Here is a 20825-nt window from a genome sequence, read left to right on the forward strand (position 1 = left end):
CTGCTGGTTAGCAAGCCCCAGCCATGCCAGCGTCTGCGCTGGCCTTTCCCTGAGTCACCTCTTGCAGAGAGAGTGACCGGGGCTGGGAGTTGACATGAGCTGACTCTGTCACAGTTGGCTCATACCTCCACACAGGGGAGAGGACAGATTCATGGGGTTTGGAGGAGGCCTTGAAACACATCCTACAAGTAAGTCACACCCAACAGGGTTCAGCGTTGAGCAGGATTCTAAAATCAACTCTGTCACCTCCTTGCTTTGTTCCCTTTGCTCTCTCCCAGCCTCAGTTTACCTGACTGCACAACGGGGAGAACCGTCTCAAAATCTCTTCCTGAAGCCACCTGTAAAGTTTATTAAATTCGAATTCCAGTTCCCCATCTGAAGCTACGGGGTCAGGGCCCGAGAACTCCATCTGGACGAAGTGGCCTGGGAAGCAGATGGCACTTACAGGTCTTCTGTCGTCCTGAAGTCCCTGCTGCAGTCACCCAAGCCCTCCTTTCCGGGGTAATAAACTAGCAAAATGTCTATGACACTTTCTCCTTATCCACTCACTTAGCCTTCACAATACCCCAGATAGGTTAAGACCCCTGCCTGGGATCACACAGCAGTGGATGGCAGGGTTAGACCAGGAGGTCTAGCTCAAGTTCATGTTCCACCTGTGGGTCAAACGCCCCTCTGTGGGTCAGAGACAGGGAACAAGAATGCGGGATGTGCACACACGCCCTAAGGAACATCTTTATCTTTGTAGGAATCACGCTTGTCTGATTATAAGTTTTCTCATGAGGACTGGGAACCCCCACCTCAGCATCTAAATGCATGAAGAGAGGGAGGATGGGCTGTGACCACTGGCCCCAGATTGCTCTGAGGAAACTGACCGAAGGGGTCAGAGCCTCTTCCCCCATCCTGCTAGCTGAGGCCAAGTGCAAGCAGCCGTACCTGCTCTCCTCTTCCCCCCAAATGCCAGCAGCTTTCATTTTCCACCTGGGATGCACATGCTTGGGACCCAGCATAGGGAACAGGCCACGTGTAGGTGTTCTGACCGAAAGCCAACACCTGCCTCCCACAGAGTGTGGTGTGTGAGGAGGGATGGGGGAACCGGGACGAGAGGTGTCGGCCAAGGGGCCAAGGCGAGTGCTGCATTCAGGGAGAATTCAAACTCCCTCCCGTGCACTCTGGAGTCCTCTGAAGTGGCTCACATTTTTCGGTCATGAACTGAACTGTCTTCCCTCCTGGAGCAGCTACAACTGCCAGGTACCCCGAGTGCAGCCCCAGAGGGAAGAAACACCCAGACCCAGAGCGAGGGTCCTTCGCGGAGACTCACCCCAACTGCAGGGAAAGTGGAATCTTTTATTGAAAGTGTGAAGTACACAGTGGAGGCCACATGGGGTCCAAGAGGCTCCATCCTCCAGGTGGCCCCCTCCCCTTGCTGGGGGGCTGACCACGGGGCTGGCCATGGACGGGATAGTTTACCAACAGGGACTATGGCTGGATCCTGCCTCAGGGTGAGGGCAGGAGGGAAAGGGGCTGGGGGCTGGGGAGGCTCCTGCTGTGGGAGGCTGAGGGGACTCGGGACTGGGGACTCTGCCCTGAGCCTCTCTGGGGCTGGTCTGGATTCTTCCAGGACTTCAGTGGCATCTCTGCCTTCATCACTCAAGCACTCAGCACCAGAAGGTCCTTCAAGGGCAGAACAGAGCAGCTAGTTAGTGGGTGGAGGGATTGTGGCTGCAGCCTCAGCAGAGTCACTTGCCTCCTACTAGGGCAAGTCAGGCATCTGGGAAGCAGCAACTCTGAAGAGCGGTGATGATGGCCCCGGGGGCCTGAGGATCATGCCTGTACCAGGAATCTTGGTCAAAACACTTCCCTCCCTTCCCCTCATCTCCTTCTTCCCAAATAAGACAAGTAGGAGCTTCTCTCCACTCTTCCAAATCCAGTTTTCATAATTTAAAAAAAGCTACAACAAAGTATATGATAGATTATAGTCCACAGAAGAAAATAAATACCCATGACTCTGTGATTGTGTTTACAATTGAATAAACAAAGAAGAGACGGTTCTTCCTTACAGACCTGCAACTAATGAATGTTCAAGGAATTATCGAAATAGAAAACCACCAGGAGGAAAACATCACATTGATAACTGCTGCAGGGGAGAACCATCAATATGATGCCAAAATTAGTGGGGGGTAAACAGGACCTAGGCATCCTCTCAAAGTATCTCCCCACATGATATCTATTACTTACTAAGGGAAAAATAACAATGGAGAGATCTGGCAGGTACCCCTTAACCACACAAATTCAGCCTGTCAAAGTCAGTATGCCCGGAATAAAGGCTTGATGGCACGTGCCTCTGATGGGGGGCACTCTGGAGGGCACAGGTCAGTGGTGGGGTTCTTGCTAAAAAATACATAATCTCATTCTAATCATGAGACAACATTGGTGAAATCCAAACTGGGGGACAGCCTACAGAATGTGCCAAACACAAGGAAAGGTGGGGACTGTCACAGGTGGGAGGACTTTCAGAAGGGGTGAAAACCACATGCTAAGTGGGGTCCTGGATCCTGAATCAAAGCATGTTAGCAGGGAAACAGTAGCTTTATATCAATGTTAATTTTCTGGTTTTGCTCATTGTGTTCTGTTATGTAAGATGCTAAGTAAAGAGTATTCTGGAGCTCACTGTACTGTTTCTGCAACTTTTCTGTAAGTCTTATAAAAGTTAAATTAAATAACTGGACACTCATAATAATAAAAGGAAAAATAACATCATTTGCAGAGGGCCTACAGGAACCTCTAAGTCTTTCTTTAAAACAGTGGTTCTCCACCTTTCAGACTCAACGTTACATTGTACATCTTACTACTAGAATTTGTATTATTTCCTTTATTATTCTGAAACAAAATTTATATTTTAAGCCAGTGCAATTCTCTGAATGGAATATAAAGGCTAAAAGGTAAGCAATTCATAATAAAATATGTATTTTGATATAATTATTCAAGTATGATTATTCAGGAAAGAAAAATTCACCCCTACTAATTTGAAAAAGGCTCTTGGTTAGAGAGGGGATTTGCAATACAGCCCTGGTAGAGAACCACCATTTTGAGCTACCTCAAATATCAGTGCAAACTCTTTACTAAGCACTGCATGTGCTTAGCAAAAGGTTAGATGATGGTGATGATGACTGAAAAAGAAGAATTTGTGCCAATCCCATTTCTATTTCTTAACCCCTTTGAAAACGTGAATGATAGCTACTGACACTAAAATGCTGTGTCTCATGCAGTTTTTCGCCATAAACTCCATAAGACAGGAATTCAAGAGATGGGACTAGGACAGGTCATTGCTCACGTCCCATTTGGTGGGGGATTGCCTCCAGGACTGAGGTCCAATTCCTGCATGAGAGTGAGGAACTAGACTCTCTGCTCCCTGCTGGCAGTGATGCAAATTAGTGCCTCCTTTTGGAAAGGAAATTGTCAATCTGGGGCAAGGCCCATTTATTCCACTTCTGGGAGTATGTTCTAAGGAGCTAAGCCCTCAAACCAGAAGCAGTTTGGTGCACCAAGATGTTTATTGCAGCACTCATTATTATAGTGAAGATGATGATAATGATGGATGCTTCTAGAATGCTTATTCACAGAGTCTCATTTTCTCTTAAATGCAGCCATATAGATGTTTGTGATTAGCCCCTTTTTACAAAGGAGAAAACTGTGGCTCAGAGAAGTTAAGTGGCTTGCCCACAAACACCCAGCTGGAAACCAATAGAGTCAGGATTTGAACCCACATCATTGGGCTCCACTGGTCTCCTCATTCTTTGACTGTAATGCATTGATGACTCCTTGATCAAAGTCATGTTTAAAAATAAAACTCCAGAAAGGTGGAATGAAAAACAGCTAAGTGTATTAAGTAGTCGTTTCAGGATTGCAAATGTATCTAGGATAGTAAATATCTGTTTGTTTAATATTTTCTGTATTCTTCAAATTTCAAATACTGAGCACATGTGATTTTTATATTTGTGATATAAAACATTTGTGATTCAAGGGACCTGCGTGATCATGATTAGCAATGATTCCAGGAGTATTTACCAAAGGCCCATTGCTCTGCTGAATGGAGGAGTTTGCAAGGGCCACAGACCTCTCCTTTTCACTGCTGTATCCCCAGCCCTATGCACATTGTCCCCTGAGCAGGTGCTCGGTGTGAGTTTTTCCGGTGAACTATATCACATTTCCACTTTGGCCAAGCCCCTTACTGCTCTGAACCTCAGTATTCCCACCTGTAAGATGAGGACAATGGCACCTGTCTTGAGGATGAAATGAGACCATGGATGTGAAAATCTTCATTGACCTCTTCTCAGCAGCTCCATTTCTGCTTCTCCTTGCCCACCCTCGAGACGATGCTGCTGCCCACCCCTTCCCCAGCCTTCTCATCCTCCTCCCAATTCCTGGGCATGGAAGGGAAAGCAGAACAGAACATCCCCTTACCTCCAAGACGTCGATGTCTGCATTGCTGAAGTCAATGTTGAGGATTTTGGGGAGAGGGACCCCAGAGCCCAGCATGGCTGTGAAAACACCAGTCAGGCATGGTCAGCATGGCCAAGAGATGTCAGCCTCACAGGAAGCCACAAAGTTTGCAAGAAGAACAGCCATTTTGCTTCTGCCCATAGACCCCTGCCCTTGTACTTCCTCCTGCCTGCAGCACAGCTATGGCCCTAGTCTGTCTCCTAAGCTCTGAGCTCTGAGACTAGTGCTGCCTCCTCCAGGAGGCTTCCTCAACGCTGGGCCAAGCAGCTCTGGGCTCCTGCTTCTCCTCCAAACTTCTCTGTTATAGAAATCGCAGGGTATTAATTCTCTGCTTCTGTGTCTGTTGCCTCTCCAGGCTGTGAGTTGCAAGCAAGGACTGAGTCTTGCATCCCTCAGGCCTGGACCGGACACAGAGGACAAACATTCGCTGAGCAAAGCATGAGAGAATACAGGGACCCATGGGATGTACTGCTAATTTTTAGATTGTCAGAGCCTGAGTAGACCTGCAGATGAATACTCTAGAAAGAAAGAAGGAAGTGAGGGAACAGAAGGGAAGGAGGAGAAGAAAGGCGGGGTGGGGGAGGGGGCGGTGATGGATTAGGTGAAGTTGAACAGACTTCCAGCTTCCAGCAGGATTTTCCAGAGAGGGGAGGACATTGTGACTCTATCCCAAAGGAGTATTTTCAGCGTTTCCCAAACTTGCTGGTCATGGAACCCTTTTCTCAGAGTATTTTGTGGGACTACTTCTCTCTGGAGCCCATGTTGGGAATCATGGATCCAATCCGATCTCTCACTTTTGAGAATGGCGTATTGCATCACAGCAAGACAAGTGACTTACTACTAAGTCCACACCATTTCTTGGTGATCAAGCCAGGGGCAGAGTCTATTTCTCGCCTCCCAGGTCAGCCCAGCCCAGCCCAGCTCCCGGCATCATGATGTATGTGCTTTACCACAATTTAAAACAAACACATAAAAGTAAGTCAGGGAATATCTTGGGCCATATTGAAAAACGGAGAAAGGAAAGTTTACAACGTGCCCAGATACTGAGATTAGTAGCTGCTAAGAGGGGAGATTTTCTGTTTCTAAATTGTTCTTGACTTCTTGTATAAAAGTTGCATACATATAATTTTCATATACAGTCAGAATTTTACATAAGTAACCTGAAAAACAAAATGATCAAATTGGGGGAAAATATAGCATAAGTACAAGTAAGGGAGCCTTGATGGACCCCTGGGACAACCTTTGCACACAGAAGCTTAAATAAGCTTATAATGAAGTTCTCTGAAATACTATTGAGGTGGAATGGCTGTCCATCAAGTGTGCCCATCAAACCAGCAGCTGCCTAGCCCCCTAGCCATGCACCCACATGCATCCCCACCCGGGAAGGTTCCCACTCTCACCATTCATCGCGGGCATAAACGCCAGGTCGAAGATCTTCCCAACCAGCATCTCCATGATGCCAACCTGCAGGGGATGAAGGAGAACTTAACCCAGACAGCAATTTCCTCAGCTTCCAAGGGCTCCTTGAGGCCTTGCCTGTGGCCCCAGGGGAAGCAGAACTGCTCTCAGAGAATTCAGGGGCTGTCAGAGCTCCTTGACTCCAGAATCTCTGAGCAGGACAGCTCCAAGGTGCATCTGGTCCACCTCTCTGAGCACCGGCAGGCTGAGGCAGCATGAGCCCAGGGCTGGCCCAAGGCTCAAGGTGAGGCAGGCCCTGTGGGAAGCCAGCTCCTCCTGGGAGGTCCAGGGTGGCTCACTCTGAAGCCACAACTGTGTCACAGGTGCCCTTGGTCCCCATCCCAGCTCAATACCCATGGGCCTCTGGGCAGATTCCCTTACCTCCCTGAACCTCAGTTTCCATAGCTATAAAATGGGCCAGTAAGCCCAGCTTGCAAGGATGCAGCAAGACTTATGGGCAGATCATATAAAATTGAGCCTTGAGCCTTTTCTCTTAACTTCTCTAAACCTTAGGTTCCACATCTGAAAATGGAATGGTTATACAAACCAAGTACTTGTTCCTGTGTGTGGAACACCTGCCCTGGTGTGGGACCACATCACACTGCCCAGAGCGCTGCTCTCACACCCCAGCACGCACAGGCTGTGTGACGTTGGGCAAGTCACTTAACCTCTCTGCATTTGGCTCCCTCATCTGGAAAATGGCTAATAATTGTACTCAAGTCATAATTTTGTTGTGAGAATTAAATAAGAAAATCTTGAGGGTTGTTTTTGTTGGGTTTTTTTGAAAAGCTTAATTTAGTGTCTGTGGCACAATTTCTGCCACACTATAGTCATTCATCACATATTAAGTGCTGGTGTCTTTATCACATAGAATCCAGAAATATTAGTTGTAGACCCGGCTCTGCTCCACAGAGCTGAGAGGCCTGGCACCACTGTTCTCTCAGTACCAGCGTCTCCCTCTGTACAATGGAACGGGCAAAGCTGAGCCCTCTGATTCAGGAGAAAGCAGGCCTGGAGGACACGGTGTCTCCATTTCCTCCCCTCTCAAGTGCCGGGGTTTGGGCCAAGTGGCCAATAAGTCAAATAAACGCAACAGCACCATCAGCAACGTAGGCGCCGTGATTCTGGGCTCTGCCTCGATCTGTGGCCTCCGTTTCCTCATCTGTGAGGTAAGGGTGCTTTGGAATACGAGTGCTTTGGAATTCACCCCAGGCCCAGCCAGCCTCATGGGCATGCCGATGATTTGACCCTGTGACCTGGGCTCAGTACTTACATCAAAATTGCCCACATTTGAGGTTTTGAGGTTGAGGTTGGTCCTGCAGAGAGAGAAAACAGCTGGTTAGAAGCAGTGATTGCCCAAGAATCACAAGGGGCTCAGAAGCCCCCTCTACATCCTCACAAAGATGTCTCGATCTGGGGGAAATTAATAAGAAAATGTTTGTCCGCACACATGGCGCGCTGACTGTGGACAGAGGTGATGCTGAGGCTTTATGTGCCATATGCAGGGAGCTCACATCGTAGTTCTGCCACCTACCAGCTGCGTGTTTTTGGTCAAAGCCTTTAAAGTCTCCGCACCTCAGTTTCCTCCTCTGCAAAGTGGGCAGCTCCAAGGATTAAATGATACAGTACAAAGAAAGCCTTTAGAATCAAATCTGATGTAGGGTGAGTGCCAGGCTCCTGTTAGTGAGCCTCTCTGCCTGGCTTAATCTTTTCAGTAGCAACAGGAAGAAAGGAACTGAGCTCCAGGGGTAACTTGAGAGGAGTGGCCGTCGTGCTCCCGGCCGCCTGCCTCCTGGCGTCCCCTCCACTAGTCTTTCTTTGCGTTTGGCCTATGGCCATAGAGCTCAGGGAGGGGAGCCTAGGACTGGTACCCCAAACCTGTACCTGGTCTACTGTGCTATCCTGAGCAGGGAGGCCAAGGTCCCTGCTCAAGGTCTGGCTCTGCACTGTGAGGGCCTCCGTCTCCCTGCATTTGAATCTCACCTGCAAACTGACAGTCCTACCTCAGAGAGGTTCAGCTAAGGCTCGTGCATGGGCAGAAGAACCACAGGCCGTCAGGGCCAAGTAGGAGAGAAACCAATGAGCCTTCTCAGCGGGGAAGACTCGGCTTCAGATGTTTTTTCTTTCCGAATTCCACCCCAACCCCGTTTTCCCCTCCAGTCAGTCCATCCATATTTGTTGTAAGAAGAAAAACTTTTCGTGGACTTGGCACATACTGACAATTTTACATACTATCTCATTTAATCTTGAAGGAGGGATAATAGATGTACTTACTTCCATAGGCTAATGTCAAAAGAAATGAATTAAGATGCATTTAGGGTTTAGTTTAATAGTTATTACTGTTATTATTATAGACCCTATGAAGTAGAAATTATGATTCTCATTTCCAGATGAGAAAATTGAGTTTCAGAGAGGCAAAGTCACTTGATCTACATCACACAGCCAGTGAGTGCTCCCACTGGGATCTGAAACCAGACTTCTTGGCTCCAAAGCTTATACCGGTGACCATTCCACGTGGCTCTAGGTCAGACAGATCTGGATTGGCTCACATACTGTCTCTGCATTGCTGTGTGGCCCTAAGTAAGTACGTCCACCTCTCTGAGCCTTCATTTTCTCCTCTTTAAAATGGGAGGATAATAACCTGACTCTGCCGGACCATAATGAACGAGGTTAAACAAGGTAATATATACGAACTGCCAGCTCAGAACCCGCGCGTGGCCATTGGCAGCAGTGTTGTTATTACTGATGTCATTGTTGCCAGTGGTCGGTTCTTTCTAACCAGCTCACAGCTTCACCCACCCAGCTTGCGCCAGTGTTCTTGGAAGTCAGCCCATTTCACCTTTTCTGCCTTTTGGATGTATTGGGCGCTGACAACTGTGCCAGGAAGCCTCCTAAATCCCCCTTGGAGTGCCCCCTGAGTTGGCACCAGACAGCAGCACCAAAGAGGCCTTTCTGCCCAAAGTGCAAACCCCCTTACTTGTCCAGTTTGGCATCAATCATGAGTTTATCTCCTTCCACAGAAAACATGGCCAAGAGTTCTGCATCCTGGAGGAAAGGGGAGGAAGAAACGGCGCTGTCATCTGTGGCCATGGCTTGCTGAAGCTCGTGTGTGGCAGGCACTGGCGAAGTGCTTCATTACCACGGGTCCAGCTGCTCAAGCCTCTCATTCGCTGACAGTCCCAATGACGCCCATCTAAGTGTAATGGATTTCCCCCCTCTGGAGGGAAGGCATTAGGAATAATATATCACCTACATTAATTGTTATTCACAAGTAAGTCACAGCAAAGGTTGAGTAAATGTCTCTCAGTAAGCCACAACTGGCGAGGGGTGTTCCCCAAGTTTCTCTGAGCTGTCTCAGAGGAGGTGAGGTGGCCTGCGGTCTATGAAACCTGCTCCAGACGAGCCTTGCAGGTGAGGTTGGGCAGCACGACAGCCAGTCAAACTTCCCTGCCTCCCAGGGAGGGCACAAAAATTTCAGACTCCTCATCCCCCACTCCAAGTAGAAACCTTCTTGTAGAAAAATCCCTCTTTGTTTCTCTACTCCACACTCCCAAAATAAAATATGTAGGTCTTGTGAAGAAAAAAAAAAACTCCCAACAAATTTGATGATGTGATGATTAATAACTGGGATGATGGAAAAGATCTGGGGGCTCTGGAAGTACATGGCAGGGACCTAAAGAAGCATGGGAAATTGTTCTGTCCATTAAAAAGGAAATGGTATTTGAACTGAGGCCTGGAGGATACTGTAAAATTTAGCCAGATGAGAAACTGGGTGTAAGAGCGATCCAGGCAATCAATGGGAAGAGCATGTGCAAATGTCCTGGGTGGGACCAGGTCTAACATGTTGAAGGAACAGTAAGGAGCTGAAAGGTGGCCCAGGAATGATCTGGAAGAACTTTGTGGGCCATTGTTAGGTGATTAACTTTTGCTTCAGGATGGAGAGAAAGCCTTTTGAGCAGGGCAACATGATTTTAATAGGATTCCCCTCTAAGAAACAATTATGGAAATTGTTTTATTTGTAAGTATATCCTTTAAGTGCCAGACAAGAGATCTGGTACCACCTGGTACCATATGTTCCCCTTTCTTCAGTATCCAGTAGAAAGCATAACACATAGTGGATGCCTTAAAACCACCACTGAATGCAAGGCCTGGGTCTACTCCACCATTATTCTGGTGTACAATCCATGAGAACGATACTAGCCAATGCTTTTGCTTATGTATGTTGGGTACTGCTCTGAGCACCTCCATCCCCAAGTGATCAAGGAAAAATTCAAGCCCAGAGAGGCGTAGTGACTCACCCAAAGTCACACGCCCTCAATTAGAAGCAGATCATCCTGCTGCAAAGCCAAGCTCAGGGTCACTACGCTGGGGATCATGGGGACTTGCAGGGATCTGAAACCTCCAGGTGGCTGCCCATACCTCTAGACACTCACCACCTCGATGAGGCAGATGGTGGTCTCGACATCATTGGGCTGGGAGACTGTGACCTCGGCGGTGGCGAACACCTTCACCACCGCCTCGTCTTTCTGCAGCGTCACTGAGGGCGGATTGGGCACCTGGATCCTGATGGTGAGTGGGCGGTTATCGGGGTACTGCTGGAACACCTGTGGGTGGACACCAGGTTGGGGTGGGAGGAGCCCTCGATAGTGGGGGATGTACATGGGGTCATCAGCCAGCCTCTAAACACAGCACAGGGCCCCACCCTGGATTCCTTCCCATCCAGCCTCGTCGTGCGTGTCCTATAAACCACACCCACACCCACTGCTGGATTTGGGCAAGGGTCGCCCTCTGCAAGCCTCTCACAGGGCTGTTGTGAGAATTAAGGATGATAACACCAGCAAAACTTTGAGTTCAATGCCTGATGCGAGGAAACGCTCCACCCTTGGTGTGAGTGGCAGGTGGGGCCACTTGGGAGTCCAGGGCCCCAGCTGGACATTTATGACTCCATGAATCATCACCCTGTTACAGATGAGGAAACTGAGGCTCAGAGAGAGGCAGTCGTTTGCCTGATATAGTATGATTGGTGCAATGCTAAGCTGGAATTCAAATTCCTGTCTGTCTGCTCCAAAGATCGAAGACTCTTGCTCAAAGTCATAGAGCAGGGAAGGCCAAGACAGGATTCACCTGTGCAGGCCAGACCACTGCTAATCACTGCTCAGGAGCTCCCCACCTCACCCTTGCGTGCCCTCCTCAAATAGGGGTCTGGCCTCTAAGCCTTTGTCGTTACAAGCGGGGAGGGTGTTTTTGGGCTCCACCCTAATATTCAGCATCTTCCCTTTCCACAGGGCTCCCAGAAGGAGGGTGACGCTGAAGACAGGGAGACACACCCTCCTTACATACCTTGGGGATCAGGGCTCCCAGCGTGGAAGTGGTGAGTGGAGGCAGCTCTTCAAACTGCAGGACAAGAAGAGGGCGCATGTGAGCTCCTGAGGCCACAGGGACTGACAGGAGTTGCTGACATGGTGCTTAAATTCCTGCAGCCTCTCCGTTAACCTGAGGGGGCAAGTCGTCCCCTTTAATGTCCCTTTGGGAGACCCTGCAGCCACCACACAGACCACAGTAGTCATTTGGGGGTGAAACGGACAGGGGCAGCCACTTAAATTCACAACAGTGCAGGAGACAAGAGTGGGATCTTTCTTCTTTAAAAATGGGGTTCTTTATTAAAACCAGGTGAGCACCAGCCTGTTCATGTGTACAACCCAATGTCCACTAAATGCATGACTCCCCCATAGTCCTGAACTAACTGGACATTATATCAAGAATTTCTCTTTAAATCAACTCACTTTTTAAAACCTCAAATACTAAAAAGTGGAAATCCAGGACTCCTGCACAGAAGAGGTAGCAGCTATAAAACTAGAAACAAAGAGAGCAAAACAATGCCAGCCCTTTCTGAGTGGATTCAATTATTTGTGGAAGGTTTTGGGGGTGAGTTCTATTTGCTCTGAGTTAAAAAGAACTTAAAAGTGCAAGAGAGGGTTAACAATATACTGGGACAAAATGGAGATGTTCCTCTTGTTGGAATCAAGATGGACATAATTTTGGAAAATAACTCGTTCTTATGAAATACACATTGAAATTAAGGGTTTGTCTGAAAAATCAAGTTGTTCAGCAAGAGATGATAGATAGATAGATAGATAGATAGATAGATAGATAGATAGATAGATAAAAATAGATAAAATAGATAGAAATACCCATGGATGGAGGCATGGGTAGGTGGGTGGACAGACAGATGTGTGGACAGATGGATAAAAATGAAGCAAATGTGACAAAACATTCACTGGTGGATCTAAGTGAAGGATCTCTGGGTCTTGCTAGTATTATATTGCAACTTTTCTGCAGCTTAGCAATTTTTCAAAAGAAAAAGTTGGCAGAGAATATGCCTCTGGAGCATAACTACGGAGGGTCTCTTCTTCATGTGTGATTTAGTTACTTAATATCAATGTTTTCCAAGTTAAAGGATTCTAAAACATTTCAATTGAGAAACATATATATGAATATATATTATGCTTTTTAAAAAGGATCCTAATAAAAGTCGATAGAATTGAATAAGAAGCAATCTTCTTACCATATAATTTGATTTAGTTTATTGCCATGCTCATGAATCACCTAAAATCCTTTCAGGCACCATGTTGGGTAAACACTGACATAGTTAATCCACATCCATCTATTGAGATGAGTCAGGATGTGAGCCGTCTACAGCGCTCCCCTACAGCCATTGCCTGCAGGCCATGGGGACTAGAATGGATCAATGGGAAGCTGTTTGCTGCCCAGGCTGCCCCCTCCCCCAGGGGCCATGACTCACTGTGCCATCGGTGATGTCAATATCCAGTGCCCCTTGCTTCTGCAGGAGAGTCAGCACTGAGCCCAGGAAGTTGGCAGAAATGGCCAGCTGGGAGTTTGTGTTGTCACCCATGGGGGGCAATTGTGGCATCTTTTGCCTGGGGTTCACAGCTGGCCGCCCCAGTGGATAATCGATGAGATCTCCTCCAGCCTCCCCAACCAGAGACTAGGGAAGCAAAGAGAAAAGCGGTCAGAGGGAGGGGTGCAGTGCAAAAAGTGAAGGGTAAGGCCTGAATCTGCCTCCAGGCAGCCTTCCTTGATTCAATCTACTGGGTCCAGTGGCTCTTTCATGTATGACTCCCAGCTTGTGTTCAGTCTGTGAAGAAATGTACTCTCTTACAGTTCCTGCTTTATGACCACTTATAATTATAGCCAACATATATCACCATACATTTTAAATATCTGTATGACATAGATTCCCCATCAGCCTTGCCATGACAAATTATCACATTTATGTACCTGCATAATACACATATCTAATCTCTAAAGACCAGACTCCTCTCCTTGGCCTCCAAGGCACTGGAGTCTGGCCCAGGCAACCATCCTGAGTCATGCTGGCCTTCATTCCCTCTTCTGCAGAGCAGTCACCAGGGCTTCATCAGTCCCTGCCACCACCTCAGCAGCCCCACCATGGTGCTTCCCACATGCTGTTCCCCCCTCACATTCTTCTCTTTACCTCAGGTTGCCTCCTCCAGGAAGCCCTCCACAACTTCCTTGGGTATATTATATCCCTTGCTTTAAGCTATGATACTTGGGGACCCTCTTGTACAAAATCATCATCTATAATTGTTCATTTGTTTGACTGATTCTTGGGTGACCTGGCCCCGCCAATAGATTGCAGGCTCCCTCAAAGCAAAGGCCTTGTCTGGCTCACAACTGCACCTCCCCTTGCCCAAAAGTCCATGCACTCACGTTGAGGTCTATCTCCAGGAATTCCCCGGTCACAAGTGGAAGGCTGGAGAAGGTATACTGGACACTTCCTAATATCCCCAGAGGAATCAGAGCTGCAGACAAAAATGGGAGTCACTGGATGGTCCCCTTCACCCACCAGATGCCTTCCCTCCTTGTGCTCTGCGGATGGTGGTGCAGCAGGCTCGTTCCAGACGTCATGGAACAAACAAGAGTTCTAGGTTCAAATCCCAGCTAGGCCACTTCATGCGGGGTTCAGGCAAGACACTGCATCTTTCTGAACATCAGTCTCCTCCTCTGTAAAATGGGCTAAATATAACTCCTTGGACTATGTTGGGGGAAGGGTAGCAGTGAGTTCCTGGATATTGATATGTTTTGTTAAACTGTAAAGTCTTGTGCTCCTGGGAAGAAGCTTTAGGGTTCCACAGTGTGTTGCTGAGTTTGATCTGGTATCTCCCTGATGGCTGTGATGACAAGCCCCCTGCTGGGCTCTTCCTCCCTTGTTCCTGGTCACAAAGGGACAGAAGTTTACCTGCCTGGGAAGCTACCCTTAAACTGTCTGCAGCCCCAGAGAAATGGGAGAACTATTAGAGAGGGCTGCCCTGTACGACCACAGGTGTTGTGCACTGCACAACTCCGGTGCCTCTGGGACATGACAGTCAGTGTGAAAAGGGCTCCTGGGGGGCCATGCAGTACATGCACTGCACAAGCACATGGGGCAGGCTGGCCTTTGGGGCATTACCCCCAGGTTGAGGAGGATGCTGGAGCCCAGTTCCAAGGACCTGGCTTTCTTTGGGGTGTCTGCTACTCACTCTCCATTCCCTCTGTGGCTGGAAGCTGAACCTCTTACTTTAGAGATGAGGAATCTCAGAAGAGTCTCTCCAAGTCCCCATGGCTGAGAGGGCAGAGCCAGGGTTCAAATCCCATCTCCTGACTCCCTGTCCAGAGTGGTAGCCTCCTGGCTCCAGGGGAAACTCCTCCCTCTGGGACTTGGAAGGATGTTTGGGGACCAGAGGAAAAGTCAGGTGGCCCCTCCTGTGATATCTGCCACACAGCGCTTCAGTGGCCGAGGGCAGACTGCTGCCCCCAGCATACTGGCTTTGCTCCCAGACATTGCCAAGTCCCCGGGGCACGTCTTCAGGCCAGAGCAGGCACTCATAATGTTGGCCAAGGGAAGCAAAGCAGGACAGACTTACAGTCCACAAGACCCAGCTGGTCGTTGACAAGTCCCAGCACCACGTCCACGATGGGGCAGAGCTGTGGGAGAGAGATGGTGTGAAGTTCTGGAGGCCACACCAGAGCTCTGGCAGGGAGGCAGCTAAGCCACCACCTGCTGCTCTTGCTTGGCCCGTGGGGAGGCGTTCTCGTAATGCCATTTTGCAGAAGGGAAGACAAAGACTCAGAGAGGTGTTATGCCAAAACTGGGGTTCAGATCCAGTTTTGGGGTTCAGATCCAGAACTGGGGTTCACACACAGTCTGTGTGATTATTCTCAAGCTCCATCTCCTTATTTCTTCACAAATCTGTCCCTCCACATTCCTCAGGGTCCTTCCTGGAGCCCCAAAAATATGCCCATGGCCTGCTGGGTGCCCTGCATGTCCACAGGGGTGTAGGGGGGCCATGTAGTCCCTCAGTCTGAGGAAAGCCTGTGCTCTTTGCTCCCCATCCTGGGAGGGTTTCTTACCAAGTCAGGGAGAACGTTGGCCAGCACTCTGTTCACTAAGTTGTCCACGAGGTTAGGGAGAAGCCTAAAGAGAAATACACTCATATGTTCATAAGCTCTTTCAATGCGCTGGGTTATGCTCTATGTTTATTATCACAATTCCAAAGGGAAAAGGATTACCCCATCTTCACCACTGAAGAAACTAGAGCTCAGAGAGGGAGACACAAATTCCCTAAAGTCACACAGTAAGAAATAATGGAGCTGGGGCTTAATGCCAAGCTGCTTCCAGAGCCTCTGTTCTTACCCATGTGACTTGCAGGAGACAGACCACTGCACCATGGCCCCGAAGGGCCTCACACCCTGCTGCTACTCACCCTCGAAGCAGCTTGACCTTGATGCCCCCCAGGAGGGTGTCACATCGCTCAATAACCAGCCTGGGGTAGCCCGTGCGGTCCATGGTCAGCCGGACCTTGGCTGTGATGTTCACCTCCACTGCGATGTCCAGGAAGCCAATAAGACTGGGGGAGATCAATAGGACGGGGCCACGGTGAGTCAGACCCCAACCCAGCAGCTCAGCTTCACTGGGGGCCTGCCTGGCTCTTCCATAGCCCAAGCTCTGGCTGTCCTGCCATCTGTCATGCCCTGGCTCATGTCTAGGCATCCCAGACCAGAAGACTCCCCTCGTCTCCCCAATCATCTCTCCTCCCCCCGCCACCCCCAGTCCATTAGAGCTTCAGGCTGGGAAGAGGGTCAATAAATGGACTCTATGTGTAAATTCTGGTTTCCAAGGTGACGCTTACGCGATCACTCAGTTTTGTCCTCATCCATTAAGGATAAATGATGTAGAAGCCCACCCTCTGAGGTCTTCTAAAGAGCCCTACTATGTGGCAGGCACTATCCTGGGAGGCATTTGGTGGCCTTCCCACACTTGGCCACAGTCACCTGGGAAACGAGGTGTCCTTTTATGGCCATTGTAGTGAAGCTGTCAAGGCTCAGTGACATTAGGGGACTGGCCCAAGGTCACACAACTTAAAAAAGAAAGTCAGGACTCAAATCCTCAAATCCAGACTGTCACCTGACTGCAGTCTCCACCACACTCGGTTGCCTTCTCTGCAGGCAGGGACTACAAGATGACCCGAGCCCCAAGGACAAGCCATGCATGTGCCAGTATCACATTAAGTTCTCCTGTCCCCTCATTACAGATTTAGAGAGGGGTGACAACCTGCCCTAGGCCTCCTGACCAGGAGTGGGGTGGTGGGGACCACCCAGGACCCAGGGCACGCACCTCTTCCCGTTGATGGCCACACGGGTGTACAGGCTCAGGTAGACACCTACACCGGGCAGCAGCCGCACGGACACCCGGGGAAGCGTCAACTCCATGATGCGCAGCCTGTACGGGACAGTGTGGTAAGAGGGGTCCAACCCTACAGTCTACCCCCGTCTACCTGGGAGTGTTCTCCCTCGTACCCCTTCTCTGCACCCCACTCAGTCCTCCTGACTCTGAAGGTTTGTGAACTTGGAAAATACAGAGAAGTTAGAGGCAAAGAGAGCCTTGGTCCAGTGACCTGCTATTTACATTTCTGTGTATTTCCTTTGAGTTTTTCTCCTGTAAAGATGCCTTTCCTTCTAGTCCCTGTCTCCTGCCTCGTTCCCTCCTACACATTCTTCAGATTTCAGCTCAAGGTCTTCTTCCTCCAGGAAGTGCCCCCGGATCTCCCCCACTAAACACACCCTCATTTCTCCATGGGCTTCTCACCACAGTTGTAATTGTATGATTTTTACATTCAGGCTTCTTTATCCCACCAGCCTGCAAGCTATGTAAGGACAAGAAATGAGTTTCTTCTTGGCTAACTATGGGGGTCATGTCCCTAATGCCAGTACAGTGTCTCGCGCTTAGTAGGAACTTTAAATAGCTGTTCCATTAAACAGTGACTATGAAGAGCTGCACATAGTTGGCATTGTAACTTATATGTATAATTTTAAATCTTTGGGCTCTTTTCCACTTAAAACTGTCTTCCTATCACCACTGCACAGATAAGGGAAACCGAGGCTCAGGGAGGTGAACAAATGATCCAAAGTCACACACAAATATAAAAGGTTGAGCTGGGACTCAAATTCAGGACTGTTTAATGATAAGACCCCAAACCACATAACTTGGAATTTCAAGAAGTCCTGTCCTGAGACCAAATCCTATGCAGAGCCCAGGTCTCTGGGGGAGATCATCCCTGTTTGTGGGGTTGTCAGGAGGCTCGATAGAGGGAGCCTGGCCTTTCCTTACCCTGTGATGCCTTGTACGGTGCTGAGAATGCCGCCCTCGCCAAGCACACCCAGAACGCCTCCTCCTCCGAGAAGTCCTCCATCTCCAAGGAGACCACCTCCGCCGAGCAGGCCACCTTGACCCGACAAGATGCCATCCGCTGCCAGCATGCCGCCAGTGCCCAGCAAGCCACCAGGGCCCAGTGCCCCGGTGGCCACACCAGGTGGAAGTTCTCCAGGACGTAGCTCTCTCCGGTGAAGCCTGCCCACCGTTGCGGAATCTTTAGCTGACCTATACCGCCCACGGCCCCTGTGGCCACCATATGAACTCTCGCCATTTCGGAGGTCCCTGACGCTTCCATCAGACTCAAGGATCTCACCGTATCGGTACTTGCCACCCAGCTGAGCGGTGTTGTCGTTGGTCTCGATGTGACCATATTTGTAATTACCACCAAGCTGTTTGCCATTGGTATATTTTGGGGGGGGATCTCGGATGTGGAAGTCATTGTAGCGAACGCCACCAACACCTCGGGGGAATTCAGCGCTTCTGTAGTCATCATAACGGTGTCGGCCACCACCCAGAAGACCACCACTGCCACCCAAGAGACCACCACCACTACCACCCAGCAACCCACCACCACTGCCACCCAACAGTCCCCCACCACTGCCACCCAACAGTCCCCCACCACTGCTACCACCACCCAACAGCCCCCCACCGCTGCTACCACCACCCAACAGCCCCCCACCGCTGCTACCACCACCCAACAGCCCCCCACCACTGCTACCACCACCAAGCAGCCCCCCACCACTACCACCTAGGAGCCCCCCACCACTGCCACCCAGGAGGCCCCCACCACCACTACTTCCACCCAACAGTCCACCGCCAACTCCGCCCAACAGGTCATCACCCCCTCCACCTCCACCACCAAGCAGGCCCCCCAGGAGACCACCTCCCCCTCCCCCTCCACCTCCACTTCCACCAAGCAGACCCCCAAGGAGAGGCCCACCACCATCACCACCAGCTTTACCCATGGGCACCTCTCTCAGGGCCGTGCGGAGAGCATCGCTCTGCTGCAGGGTGCCCGAAATGGCTGAAGAGAAAAAAAGGTACGAGTCAGAGGTCTCTCGCTTCCCTCCACCTCCCGCCCCCGTCAGCACCTTGGAGTGTGGCTCTGCTCTGGGCCCCACCTTTCCAATCAGAGAATGAGAGAATTTCAGACAACCCAGCCTTGATGCCTTGGTGAGCTCATGAGCTGCTGACTTTGACCTGCTCACACTCTAACTAGATTTGGGCACCATTCAGCCACACCTCGCCCGCCCAAGTTCTCCAACTTTACCGTTTTAATAAACCTGCTTCCTCAAGAATTATCCCAACTGATTCCTGGGAAATCGTAAGGGTCAGAATTATCGCCCCATTTAACAGACAAAGAAATTGAGGGCTGTGACATTCCAAGAGGAAATAGCCTTGGGTGGGAATGGGGACAGTGAGGTGTCCTCATTTGTCAGATGACAAAGTGAGATCCCAAGAATTGGAGGCACAGGTAATTATAGCTTCCACTCTTGAGGGTCTTCGATACAGGGACTGTGTTAAGTTTGCAAAAGCTCATCTTGTTTAATTTTCTTTCATATCCATCCTCTGAGATGGAACTGTACCTACACCATTTTGCAGAGAGAAACAGGCTCAGAGAAATCAAGTCATGGACTTAGGGTCATGCCGTCCACACTTGCATCCCAGGAAGGCTGACTGTAGGACCAGCTCATAATCACTGTTCTCTACTGCCTCAAGCATAAAGTTCCCCCAACATGGCGTAACACCTAGCAGGTGTTCAGGAACTGGTAGCTAAAAAGGAAAAGGGGAAACTAAGGCCCAGAGAGGAGAATTTATCTATGTGCCTGATGTCGAATCTGATGGTGAGGGAAGAAGGTTCTAGGGACTCAGAGCAGGCTGGACTGCCCTGCCCACCCATGCACCCCTCCATCCCCCTGGGCACCCAGACTCACCATTGCTCAGCACGTCTTTGGTAACCCTGAGGACAGTGTTCGTCTCTTTCTCGGCGCCACATACAGCTGCTATGGACAGAGCAGCCACAAACCACGCTGTCCACATGCTGGTGCTGCTTCTCTGCTGAGGAGATTGTGCATCAGATGGCTGAGACCGAGCATTACCACCCTGGCTGGCAGGTGGAGCTTAGCACCCCCTGCTAAGAGTCCTATCAGGACCCTGAGCCAGAAACAGGAGATGGATGGGGGTCACACAGTGGGTGGGGTCCCGTGTTCCTGATTCCACCTTCTGAGTTTTAAATGAATCTAGAGACACACAGCAGACCCATTAACTAATCTGTCTATTGTACATTAGTCTAGATTAACTTGTGCATGCATGTTTGATTATTTCCCAAGACAAAATTTCCAAATGGAAATTTGTTGGGGGAGGTGGGGGCAGGAAGAAAGCATGGTGGGACATGGGGCTCCAATCAAAATAGAAAACTGGTTCCCAAAAACTGGGAAAATGCTCTCTCCAGCATCTACCTATCTATCCACCCATTCACCCATCCATCCTTCCATCCATCCATCTTCCTGCCTTCCATCCATGTCCAGCCGGTCATCAGATACACTTTCCCACCTCTTTGGAGGAAACAGTCCTACCCCATGTGGTTAAGATTAAGGACTCTGAATCAGAGCTATTCTTAGAGAGAAACTACCTTTTTGGACTTCTGCATTCTAGTCACTAACACGTTGTACGTGGCACATAGTAGATACTCAATAAACCACAGTTGTTGCTCTTGGTTGGGGAATATTATTTCAGATCCCTAAGAAGTGGGTATGGAGTGTTATAAGATTGTAGGGAATGGAGCTAAGATGAGCTGGTCATCCTCTCAGAAACTTTATTTTGCTGCCTCCATGCCTTTACCTTCTTTCACTCTATGAGCCCAGTCTACCCAGTGACCAGCTTCAGAGAACTGGCACAGAATAAGGTCTCCATTCCGGGCCATTCTTATGTACCCTCTCCTTATGCACCCTCTTCATTTTTTCCCTGCCCTGCTTCCCTTGAGGTTCAACAAGTCCCCGGTTTTTCCCCACTCTCATCTGTTCCTAGGAGACTATCAGAGGTGCTCATTTATACTAGAATATGAACTACTGATATATGCAAGATTTTTTTTTTTCTGACTTCTTCACCTCACCTAACTACACTGCCCAGACAG

At 49.4% G+C, this 20825-nt stretch overlaps 1 protein-coding gene across 1 annotated transcript; it reads right to left on the bottom strand.

The window, feature by feature from the left end:
- Positions 1 to 1647: 1647 nt before the first annotated feature.
- Positions 1648 to 19732, bottom strand: BPIFB4 (BPI fold containing family B member 4). Its single transcript, XM_037521158.1, has 16 exons — positions 19627 to 19732; positions 18654 to 18716; positions 17648 to 18152; positions 16655 to 16759; positions 15744 to 15887; positions 15391 to 15454; positions 14904 to 14964; positions 13711 to 13802; positions 12761 to 12964; positions 11299 to 11352; positions 10392 to 10562; positions 8936 to 9003; positions 7232 to 7274; positions 5901 to 5964; positions 4462 to 4538; positions 1648 to 1671 (listed from the first exon to the last, which is right to left on the bottom strand). The coding sequence occupies exons 1-16, from the start codon at positions 19730 to 19732 to the stop codon at positions 1648 to 1650; spliced, it is 1845 nt and encodes a 614-aa protein (XP_037377055.1).
- Between the last annotated feature and the right edge of the window lie 1093 nt (positions 19733 to 20825).

This window comes from Talpa occidentalis, unplaced genomic scaffold (assembly GCF_014898055.3).
Source record: "Talpa occidentalis isolate TD23 unplaced genomic scaffold, MPIMG_talOcc4v2.1 talOcc4.10, whole genome shotgun sequence".
In the NCBI taxonomy this organism is placed as follows: domain Eukaryota; kingdom Metazoa; phylum Chordata; class Mammalia; order Eulipotyphla; family Talpidae; genus Talpa; species Talpa occidentalis.